This window comes from Chiloscyllium punctatum, chromosome 2 (assembly GCF_047496795.1).
Source record: "Chiloscyllium punctatum isolate Juve2018m chromosome 2, sChiPun1.3, whole genome shotgun sequence".
Classification (NCBI taxonomy): Eukaryota; Metazoa; Chordata; class Chondrichthyes; order Orectolobiformes; family Hemiscylliidae; genus Chiloscyllium; species Chiloscyllium punctatum.
This window is the reverse complement of record NC_092740.1, coordinates 130,985,321-130,997,735: the sequence shown is the minus strand read 5'-3', so window position 1 is coordinate 130,997,735 and position 12,415 is coordinate 130,985,321. Positions and strand designations below refer to the sequence as shown.

The 12,415-nt window shown below is 45.7% G+C and overlaps 1 protein-coding gene across 1 annotated transcript in view; it reads right to left on the bottom strand.

The window, feature by feature from the left end:
- c9orf72 (C9orf72-SMCR8 complex subunit) overlaps positions 1 to 7,782 on the bottom strand; it is a 30,571-nt gene extending 22,789 nt beyond the window's left edge. The window contains exons 1-2 of the mRNA XM_072589023.1: positions 7,686 to 7,782; positions 3,923 to 4,416 (exon numbers count right to left, since the gene is read on the bottom strand). Of these exons, the coding sequence (XP_072445124.1) occupies positions 3,923 to 4,366 (444 nt within the window). The 5' untranslated portion in view covers positions 4,367 to 4,416; positions 7,686 to 7,782. The remainder of the gene's footprint in view (positions 1 to 3,922; positions 4,417 to 7,685) is intronic.
- Positions 7,783 to 12,415: the final 4,633 nt, after the last annotated feature.

Here is a 12,415-nt window from a genome sequence, read left to right as displayed (position 1 = left end):
GCTTCAAAGACCAAATGACCTACGCTTGACCCAATTTTTAAAAAATGTTTTTAAGTTGACAATGTGTAGAAGCACTACTATACTTTCTTTAAAAATATGGCCAGTAGTGAATTTAGAAACATATTCCAATGCTAGTAATCTGTGCTTGGCCATGCAAGATAAATAGATGGTTTCATAAATCACTTAAGAGAATAACATTCTGTATTAAAACTATCCACAGATTAAATTATTCATCTACATTATGATATCATCAGACATTTCTCGCCAGTTATACATGGAGATAGACCAAGTTCAAACAAAGTAATAAGCAATTTAAAACACTCATTTTTAATGTCCCTAATGTAAAAACATGTCAAACATTTGAAAGACTAGTTTCAGGAGGGCCAAATTTGTAACTGAATTACTATTTCCAAAAATACCTTAAAATTATACAGAAAATGCTTTATGACCTCCATAAGAGGAAATAATCATATCATTGTCATGTTAATGGGGTTCTATAGCATTTTACAGTGCAATTCCTGAGCCACTTTACAGAGAAAATTCCACAGTATCTGAGAGCAAACAAATCATATGCCCACAAAGAAATGTGTGAATAGCAGCCAAGATGGTAAGCATTTAGAATCTGTGTGACTTGCTAATTTGGTCCAAAAAGAACAACAAGCATAAACCTCACAGAAGCACACTGAGCAGATGCCAGCGAAAGGAAAATCAGCACCAGCCATTTATATTGTTATACGAGATACTGTTTGGCGAAAATACTAATTATTTTTCCCTCTTTCCTCTCTTGTTGGGATTAGCCACTACTAGGGTTTGATTTCATGAGCTCTGAGCACCTTTCGAGTAACTATTCACACAGGAACCTAAAGAACATATGTTGGCATGCTATTCAAGATGGGCAAGTTTGCAATCAAAGTCTAGTCTGTTATCCTCCTCCTTCCTTTCTCAAGATGTGGAGCAACAACCATTATATTACAATTATCTACCTTACCCATCTGAATGCATGAGAAATATCCAAGTGTTGTGAATTTGGTTCTATTATGAAAAGTCTTTTTTTTTAAATAAAGAGACAAACTTCAAAATTCTACTTATTTAATGAGGGAAAGAAGCCACAGGATTCCAAAGTTTAAAACAGAAGAATATTTACTATGCAAAAAACAAAAAAAACACAAAATCAATCCTAAAATCTAACATCAAGAATTAATGAAACTATGTACAGATTCAGCAACTCAAAATTGGACATCTGTAGGTGCTTTGATTCAGAGAAAACATGGCTGACACCCCAGTCAAACATCTTCCCACACCATTCCTATAAACCTTCAATTCCCTTAGTATTTCTCTAATCTTTCCTTATATCTAAAATCCCTCATTCCTGGTATCAGTCTAGCAAATCTCCTTTGAACTCTTTCCGGGGATTAACATTCTTTCTTAAATAAGGTGTCCAAAACTGAACACTATATTCCAAATATGGTCTGACCAATGATTTGTAGAGGTAAAGCATCACTTCCTTGCTTTTACACTCTATGCCTCTATTTATAAACCCAAGCATGCTGTAATCCTTTTTAACTGTACAAACTTACCCAGCCACCTTCAGACAATATTGCCCATAAATCCTGAGGATCCCTCAAAGCACAAAGACACTGAGCTGCACCTGAGTCTCAGCATTCCTTTGTCCCCTTTCATTTAAAAACATTAAATTTTTAGTTTTCCTACCGTACACTTCACTATATTGCATCTGCTATGTCCTCACCCAGTCGTGTATATTGTCTATATATTGTGATGTGCGTTTGGGAAGGAAACCTGCCATCCTTATCCAATTTGGCACCTCTAATACCATAAGGAAAAGCAGGTCTCTCGATCCTGCTCTGCCATTCAATAGAATCTACCATCCTCACATCCCACATTCCTGCCTTTCCCCATTATCCTAGATTCCCCTACTGATCAAGAATCTATCTTAGCCTTTAACATACAAAGCTACTCTGCCCCCACAGCTTTCTGTGGCACTGGATTCCAAAGACTCTCAATCTTCCTCATCTCAGTCTTAAATTGGCACCCTTTACTCTGAGACTATACCCTCTAGTCCTAGACTCTTTTACAAGGGGAAACACCCTCTCTGCATTAACTCAGTCAAGCCCCGTAAGAATCTTATATATTTCAATGAGATCACATCTCATTATTCTAATTTCCAATGACTTCTAAAGTAATTTAGACCTGCCTCATTACCCATTACCAGATCCAAGATAGTTTGCTTCCTGGTTGGCTCCATGACATATTGCTCTAGGAAAGTAACTCTAATACATTCTATCCTTTCCAATTTCATTAATATAATCAACATGAAGGTGGAAGTCCTCTATAATTATTACTCCATTCTTTTTACACGTTCCTTTATTTGTTGATTTATAGTCTTTGCTGAAGCTTGACTGTTATTTAGGATCTGTACGATGCTCCCTATCAATGTGTTCTTTCCCGTGCTATTTTACTTCCACCCAAAGGGACTCTACATCATCTAGATCATGTTTCACATCTGTCTTCCACATCAGAGTCTCATCTGCCCTCAATGATCAGAGCAGAAGTGCTTAAAAATCTCAAAGGAATTAAACCAGATGAAACACCCAGCATGGACCTTGGCAATGGAAATAACAATAGCAAATTCATCCTCTTGACCCTATAAAGTCCTCCTCAATATCTGGGGGCTAGTGCCAAAATTAGGCAAGCTATCTCACACACTATTCAAGCAATAGCTTGGCACTGTAAGGTCCTATGAGTATGACTGTGCTCCAGACACCACTGACCATCACTGAATACATTCTGGCCCACCAAAAGGGTAGGCCTAGCAGAGTCGGTGACAAAGTGATATATCGTTGGAGAGAAGCTGCCCTGAGAGTCCTCAGCATTGATTCCAGACCCAATGGAGTTTAATGCCATCAGGTCAAACATGTACAAAGAAATCTGATTAGCATGGACCACACCATACCACCACCAAACCCCAGCTCCCCGCATTATGTCCAGGACATATCAGGATGAGTAACCACTGCACAGTCTTTATGGAGAATAATCCAATTTTCCATATTGAAGTTATATTCCATTGTGTTGCGTGTCAATACCACCATGCTAAATGGGGTAGATTCCAAACAGATTGAGCAACTAGCAGATCTAGACTGAGCATCCATGATATGTTGTCAGCCATCAGCAGCAGGTGAAACTGCAAATGTTCACCTTGGACCGATGTGTTCCCTTTATATCTTTGTAAAGGATTTCAGCTTTGATTCTTCACCCTCAGCTTCTTTTTAGTTTCCTTAGAAATGATTAAATTCAGTTTCATTTCCAGAGGTACCTTTTCTGCTTCCTGCTCAGTTTCTTTTTCAATTAAGCTTTCGTTTTGAATGTCGGTACGACTTCAACAACATGCAAATTAAACTTCGTCCCAGCAATGAGTTAGAATTTGCTCCCAAGTCCTGTTGTGGATGACCACAGTTGTAAATGGGAAGATTTAAGTTTCCATTTGTGCATCATCCACACTGAATGAATTAACAGACAGACCACAATCAAACCTGGAGTCTTCATGACTGCATGATTCATGTGCCACATCAACAGTGAAGGATTTAAGCAGAGTGTCTACCTGCTCTGAAGAGACTCATGGCTGTGTTCAAAGAACACTACCCTGCTGCTTCTGAATGCGCAAGAAAAATATTAGCAATAGACATATAGCACAGAACTGGCCATGTCACCCAAAGCATTTTGGCAATTTATTTTGTAATGTAATGAAATGAAATGAAAGATATGTCACCCCGCCTTGTCCATAATCTTCAAAGTGTAGACTCACTAACATTTCTCAATCATGTTGCAAATCGAAAAAGTAGTTAATGTTAGCAGATTCCAAGGTATGAGAATTGGAACACAAAGCATTTATTTACTAAAGACTTACCTTATACATCCATATTCTTCCTTTTCTAATAATGTGTGTTAGTCTGTCCACACACAATCTATGCAGAGGTAGGTAGAAACTTAGTTCAGTTTGTGGCAATATTACTGACAGAGCATAAGTACTACGGTCACCATTCATATTGCCATCAAATATCAATGAGATAATGATTACCCCTTTCTCTGACAGTACAAAAAATTTGACATCGATAGCTCCACTTTTGGCACTCCGAAGAATCTCGCCATTTAAGGTGTGGTTTGCCAAAAATGTTATTTCGCCATCACTTAGCAGCAGCTGTTCACTTTTTGGAGCCCAGATATGTCTCACTCTCGGGCCAAGAATGTTGTCCCAGTACGCAAAAGTAGCAGCCAACAAAGGTGACCCACTGTCCAAGGGAATCTCTGTTTTTGCAACAGCTGGTGACTGAGGTGGACAGGCAGAAGACATATTTTCACCTCTGACAGAGATAGTGTGTGAATGCCCACTGTAAAAAGTATCTGAAGAGAAAAAATGACAAAAATCATTTTACAGCATACATTAAAAAAAACTGGAATTCTGCAATCTGTACCCTGACTTTTTCCTCAATTCAACCTTCCCTAACTATTGTGTAATCATGCTCGTTAATCCATCTATCTCACCCCAGTTTTCCCTTTTCATTTTCCCCTCAGCCTCTATCAGTCTGTCTCTCCTTGGCATACTCACATTTGCACACCCACATCTCCCCTGTGTCTTTCTCTCTCACTCTTTCCCTCCCCATTGTCTCCGAACCATTCTCCCAAACCTTTCTCCGAGTCTCTCCCTCCAACTTCTTCCATCAAACCTCCCTCCCTGCATCTCCGTACTCTTCTCCCTTTCCTTTACCTTCTACATCCCTCACTCCTTTCAAACTTTTCAATCCCTCACTTTGTTTCTCCTTAACTCATCCCACTGCTCTTGCCCTTTAAATCTATTGCGCCTCCTCCATCCTGCCCTCTTCCCTCCTGACAACTCCCCCTTCTCTAACTCGCTCCATCCATTCTCCCTCTTGCTCACATCCTCTCCTCCATCATCATCTCATCCGCTCCTTCCTCCCATTCTCACGCTTTCTCTCGATAACTCCCCCTCCATTCTCTGTCTCACATGCACAACCCCATTGCTCCCAGACCTTCTCTCCCACACTCACCACCCATCTTGCACAACTCCTCCTCCACGGACAACCCCTTTCTACCTAAGAACCTCCTCCTACATCTTCCTCTCCACCCCTGCCTGCTGCTCCCTTCCACCCATCTCTCCTGTACCCCTTCCCTCACCCCTTTCTCCTAATGCGCTCCTAACCCTGCCCCATCTCCTTATCCCTCTCTCCTGCTGCACTCCTCCCCCTCAACCGACTCTCCTGCCCCATCAACCCTGCTCCGTCCTCCCCTCACCCATCACACCCTTCTCCTTTCACCCCACCCCTTCCTTGCCTCTTGTCCCCATCCTCCCCTTCACTCCTGCCCCTTGCCCCACACATTCACCTCACTCCTGCCTCCTTCCACCCCTGCCCCCTTCATCCTCACCACCCTTTGTCCCTCTACTCCTGCCTCCACTCGTCCCCCTCCACACCTGCCTCCTCCTGTCCCCTCCAATCCTGACCCCACTCGCCCCTCCCCCTGCCTCCAGCCTCCCTCCTCTTCACTTCTGTCCCCTCACACCCACCCCACTCTGCTGCCCCCTCAACCCTGCCAACTTCACCCCTCTCTCCTGCCTCCTTCCCTCCCCTCCACTCTGCCCATCTCCGACACACCTTTTTCCCTGCCATCCCAACCTTCTGCCCCCCTCACACCTGTCTCCTGCCCCTTTTTCCTCTTGTCACCCCCACACCTCTCCCCTGTACCCCCATCTCTGCTAACCCTCCCTCCCCCACCCCCATCCACTGCACCCCCTACCTCGAAGCCACGGCCCCTCCACCTGCCCCCACCATGCCCCTCCAAACACCCATCCCCATCTCCACCCCTCCCGCCAGCTCCATTTCCGCTCCTCTACCCCTCCCGCCCAGCCCCATCTTCTCCACCTCCACCCCGCCCACCCACACCACATCTCCTCCACCCCTCCCGCCCGCACCCCCATCTCCTCACCCTGGCCCCCCTCCCTATCTCCTCTCCCTACTGCCCGCAACCCCATCTCCTCCCCGCCCCACCTGCACCCCCATCTCCTCCCCACTCCCCCACCGCCCGCACACCCAACTCCACCCTCCTGCCTGCACCATCTCCTCCACCCCCTCCCTCCCGCACCCCCATCTCCTCCACCCCCTCCCTCCCACACCCCCGCCCCCCTCCCACCCATCTGCTCCCTCCTCCCCCTGCCCACAGCCCCATCTCCTCCCGCACGCACCCCCATCTCCTCACCCCCGCACCCCCCCACCCATCTGCCCCCTCCTCCCCCCTGCCCACGCACCCATCTCCTCCCCTCTCCCGCCCACGCCCGCATCTCCTCACCACACCCGCCCACGCCCGCATCTCCTCACCACTCCCGCCCATGACCCCATCTCCTCCCCACCCCGCCCGCAACCCCATCTCCTCCCCACTCCCCCACCGCCTGCACACCCAACTCGTCCCCCCTGTCTGCACCATCTGCTCCCGCCTGCACCATCTCCTCCACCCCCTCCCTCCCGCACCACCATCTCCTCCACCCCCTCCCTCCCGCACCCCCATCTCCTCCACCCCTCCCTCCCACACCCCCATCTCCTCACCCCCAACCCCCCACCCCCCACCCATCTGCTCCCTCCTCCCCCTCTCTCACCCCCACCCCCCGTCTCCTCCCCCCCGCACCCCCCGTCTCCTCCTCCCTCCCCTCCCGCGCCCCCCTTCTCCTCCTCCCCCCTCCCACGCCCCCCAATCTCCTCCCCCCCCACCTCCCGCGCCCCCAGTCTCCTCCTCCCTCCCTCCCGCGCCCCCCCGTCTCCTCCTCCCTCCCTCCCGCGCCCCCCCGTCTCCTCCTCCCTCCCGCACCCCCGTCTCCTCCTCCCCCTCCCTCTCCCTCCTGCGCCCCCAGTCTCCTCCTCCTCCTCCCCCCTCCCCCCACGCCCCCCCATCTCCTCCTCCCCCCGCGCCCCCGTCTCCTCCCCCCCCCACCCACCCACCCACGCCCCCGCCTCCTCCCCCCTCTCGCCTGTGCTCCCCGTCTCCTCCTCTCCCCCTCATGCCCCCCGTCTCCTCCTCCCCCCCGCGCTCCCCACCGTCTCCCCCCCTCCCCGTCTCCTCCTCCCCCCGCATCCCCGTCTCCTCCTCCCCCACGCGCCCCCCACCGTCTCCCCCCTCCCTGTCTCCTCCTCCCCTCGCGCCCCCATCTCCTCCTCCCCCCTGCTCTCCTCCCGCTCTCCCGCCCGTCTCCTCCCCCTCCCCCCTGCGCCCCCATCTCCTCCTCCCCCCGTCTCCTCCCCCTCCCCCCGTCCCCTCCCCCCTTCCTCCCACGTCTCCTCCCACTCCCCTCGCCTCCTCCCCCGCACCCCCCACGCCCCCCGTCTCCTCCCCAGTACCTCCCTCCCACCTGCACCCCCATCTCTGCCTTCCTCCATCTATTCCCCCCCGCACCCCCATCTCTCCCCCACCCCCGTCTCTCCCCCCACCTCTCTCCTGCACCCCGTCTCCCCCCTCGCTCTTGCCCCTTCACCCCTCCTCCCGCTCCTCAACCCATTCCCACTCTCTGGGAGCCCCTGCTCTCCAACACCGCGCGCTCCCTCTCCCTCTCCCCACCTCCCCCTTTGCCTAATTCCGTACACCGCCCTCTAACACTCCCCATCCCGAACCTCGATTTTCTCCGATCACCACCGTGGACTCGACATCCCTATTTTCTCTCTCTCTGAAATCTGGCTGCAATGTAAACACGGAACCAGCCGCGCCGATTACGTCACTTCCGGCCGAGCCGGGGGGCGGGGCTAAAACGGCAGTTTAACTGCTGCAGATTCAAACTGAGCGGCGGTTTAACGCCTGGCCACTCCGTGTGTCCGTCACTCGCTCCTATTCAAATTTTCACCTGATACAGACTCCGTGCCAAGTATTGATTTTAATTTCGAAAATATTAGTGTCCAGGGCCACCCAGTCAAAAAATTGAAGTGCTTAGGAACAAGTATTATTGCACGCAACCTTACACAAACATCAGAGATAATGATCAGATAGCTTTGCCCATGTTGACAGGCGGCGAGAAATTTGCCAGAATATCATCGACAACTTGCTTACCCTTCTTCAAAATAGTCCCGAAGGATGTCTATCATCAGACAGCAGACTTTTAAGAGGGGAGAGAGGGGTGGGGGAAGGGGTAGCCTTGAATTTTGTTTTCAGATCCAATGGGGTAACAATTCTGTTATGAAGAAAGAATTTACATTCATACAGTGCATTTCATAACTTTTAAGTCTTCTCAAAACACTTTGTAGCCAACAATGCCATATTGGACCCTGTTAGAAATGGGGTAAAGTGTTGTTTTTGCCGATATAGAAAAAGCATACAGAAAAGGGGTACAGCAAGAGAACTATTAACCCTGCAGGTATTTAGGGACTTTTCAGTGTATAATTGTGGTAAATTATATACTAACTTTGGTGTGTAATTACTATAACAAAAAGTTATTTTTGTAAAATTATGTTTTCAACAAAAAGCTGAGATAACCGAAATGCTTGAGCTATACAAAATGATACAAGTTAATGAAATGGCTGAGGATGGAATGTACCAGCAGAGTTGATACAAAATGTTAAACCAGATCTAGATGTACTGTCGACAAAATAAATGTATGTGTCAGCACTTACAAAAAGGAAGGTTGCCAACCTGCGGAAGGGTGAAGTAATAAGGGTGGAGCACAGCTGGGCAGTGGTCTGGCACAGTAAGAGAGATTGGGTAATTAGGAGTCTGGAGAGATGACCTCACTCAGCTCAAAGGGTATAACTGTACACTAATCTAAGTTCTATTTTGCTCATTTGCTTCTGCAATTGAAGCCCTTGCAAGTTCATAATAAATTGTTTTGTTTCCAGTTTTGGTGGTCTCGTCTAAATTTTATTGAATTTTGTTTCAACAATGCCATATTGGATCCTAATCACTGTTGCAATGTGCAGAACAGCAACCGATTTATCCACAGCAGATTCTCAAGAACAGCAATCTTAAGAACATCAGGTGGTTGTGTGCTCCGAAAGCTAGTGCTTACAATTAAACCTGTTGGACTATAACCTGGTGTTGTGTGATTTGTAACTTTGTACACCCCAGTCCAACACCGGCATCTCCAAATCTTAAGAACATGGCATGGACAGGAGGGTTGGGACAAACTATATCATGCCCAGCTCACAGCTGTGATATCCTGGTTGATGATAACACACCAATGTGTTTGATCACAGATTCCAAAGTCAAGTTGAAGTTCAGCATTTAACAACAAACAGTTTTGTAGCATATAATTGATTGTTAAGATGATACTTTCCTCCTGACTCACCATGTTATTAAGGTTCATCTTAGAATGACAGAAATAGCTTTTGGGCCTACTTCAAGAATGGAAAAGAATGCACACTGAACACAAATGGATTCAGAGCTAGATAAACAATGTCAACAGTGAACATATTACAAATAATAGATTATTGAGGTAGGGCTTTTATTTGTACAGTATTAAGGTACAGGTTTAAGTCCCAATTGAGCTGGAAATGTGTCACAACATATCTGAACAGATTGTTTCAATACGCTTACAGATTATTGAGGTGGCTGAGCTAGTTCAGAACAGTAATTAATTAAAGGCTGTTTTCGCTCCTGAGTTTATGGACATGAATTTAGTCTGTCATGACTAGGAAAAGATATAAAATTAAACACAGTAGTGACTCTATATAGAATACAATTCTTTCCAAGAGTTTGGTGATGAACTGGATTATCCCAATAAATTGTGTTATTCTGAACAACAATTTATACTCTCACCGAACCATAGAGATCTACAGCACGGAAACAGACACTTCAGTACAACTTGTCCATGCTGACTAGATATCCTAAATAAATCTAGTCCCATTTGCCAGCACTTGGTGCATATCCCTCGAAACCCTTCCTATTCATATACCCATCCAGCTGCCTTTTAAATGTAATTGTCACTAGCCTCTACCACTTCTTCTGGCAGCTCATTCATTACACACACCACCCTCTGATGAAAAGGTTGCCCCTTAGGTCCCTTTTAAATCTTTCCCCTCTCACCTTTTACCTATGTCCTCTAGTTTTGAACTCCCTGACTCCAGGGAAAAGAACTTGACTATTTATCTTATCCCTGCCCCTCATGATTTTATAAACCTCTTTAAGGTCACTCCTCAGTCTCCGACACTCTTAGGGAAAGTATCCCCAATCTATTCAGCCTCTGCCTATAGCTCAAACCGTCCAACCCAGGCAACATTTTTGTAAATCTTTTCTGAACCCTTCCAAGTTCATAACATCCTTCCTACAGCATGGAGACCAGAATTGCATGCAGTATTCCAAAAGTGTCCTGTACAGCCACTGACTAATGAAGTCAAGCATATCAAACGTCTTCTTCACTGTACAATCTCCCTGCAACTCCACTTTCAAGGAACTAGGAAACTGCACTCCAAGGTCTCTTTGTTTGGCAGCACTCCCCAGGACCTTAAGTGTATAAGTCCTGCCCTGATTTGCCTTTTCAAAAGGCAGCAACTCACGTGTATCTAAACTCAATTTGCCAGTCCTCAGTCCATTGCTCCATTTGGTCAAGACTCCACTGTACTCTGAGGTAATTTTTTTCGCTATCCAGTACACCTCCAATTTTGGTGTCATCTGCAAACTTAATAACCATACCTCCTATGTTCACACCCAAATCATTTATAGAAATTATGAAAAGCAGTGGACCCAGCACCAATCCTCGTGGCACACTGCTGATTATAGACCTCCAGTCTGAAAACCACCACCTGCCTACCATGTCACACCTTACTGGAGATCATATATATCACATCCACCACTCTATTCTCATTAATCATCTTCAGTACTTCTTCAAAAAGACTCAATCAAGTTAGTGAGACACAATTTCCCATGCACAAAGCCACGTTGACTATCCCTCATCAGTCCCTGCCATTCAAAATACATGTAAATTCTGTCCCTCAGGATTCCCTCCAACAACTTGCCCACCACTGATGTTATGCTCACCAGTGTTTAGTTTCCTGGTATCTCCTTACCACTTTTCCTAAATAGTGGCATCATGTTAGCCAACCTCCCATCTTCTGGCACCTCACCTCATAGCTATTGATGATACAAATATCCTGGCAAGGGAGCAGCAATTACTTCCCTAGCTTCCCACAGACTTCTAGGGTACAACTGATCAGGTCCCAGGGATTTATTCACGTTTATGTGTTTTAAGATGTTCAGCACCTCCTCCTCTGTAATAGGGACATTTTTCAAGATGTCACTATTTATTTCCCCACATTCTCTACCTTCCACATTAAACACTGATAAAAAATAAGGTTTAGAGATTCAAGCACAATAGCAGAAAATTTGCATACTTTTTCAATGTTTTACGACAATCAACAATGGTTAATATTAGACTAGTTTTTTTTCCAGAATCCTTTATCTTTCAAATTTCACATCTGCCATGGTTGGATTTGAACCCATGTCCTCCGAACTGTCGACTGATATTATGGATACAGTTACATTACCACTGTGTTACCACCTTCTCAGTCTGCACTGTAAAAGTCTAAAATCACACAACACCAGGTTATAGTCCAACAGGTTTAATTGGAAGCACTAGCTTTCAGAGTGCTGCTCCTTCATCAGGTGGTTGTAAAAGTCTAGCATTCTCAATTATTACCAGCCTTGGTTAAAACCTGCTGCTGATCAAATAATTTGTCAAATTAAAGGATTAGATGACTAAATTGTAGATATACATGTCAGATGTGTTATCAATTAATTCTAATTCATCCCTCAGACTGTCAATTGATGTTTACAAAAGTTTAAATCAAAATAACTGCAGGAATAGACAGGAAAAATTGTATATTTATTCATTATAATTACATATAATTCCATCTCATCTTAAGTTTCATTATTTTAAAAATAACTCATGTAAAGATTACCTCTGTAAGAAGGGATTTATAATTCTTAAATAATATATGTATTGTTTGACTATTGACACCAGGTGGAACTACAGGACAACACTACCCTGATGCTGTACTTCACATTGCTGTAGTACTTGATTCCTCCACTAAGTGGCTTTTTGCAAAAAATAGAACTAAATAAATTGGTTTGAAGCAGTAACCTGAGTAACGAGAAAGAAAGAAGCCCAGGAGATGGCATGAAAATATGTCAAATCAGGTGTGCTGAACTGATGCGCTTGAATTCTTTGAGGGTACAAGATACAATACAAATCATGGTCAGATAATGGATATTTGTCTTTAAATATATACTGTGTTTCTATGAACATATTTCAGATATTATGCCAGTATCAGTAAAAATTCATTGTCATGTTTGCAATACCATCCTTTTAAATTGTAGTTTGATGTCCTTGTACTGATGCTAGCCAAAATCCACATAAGAT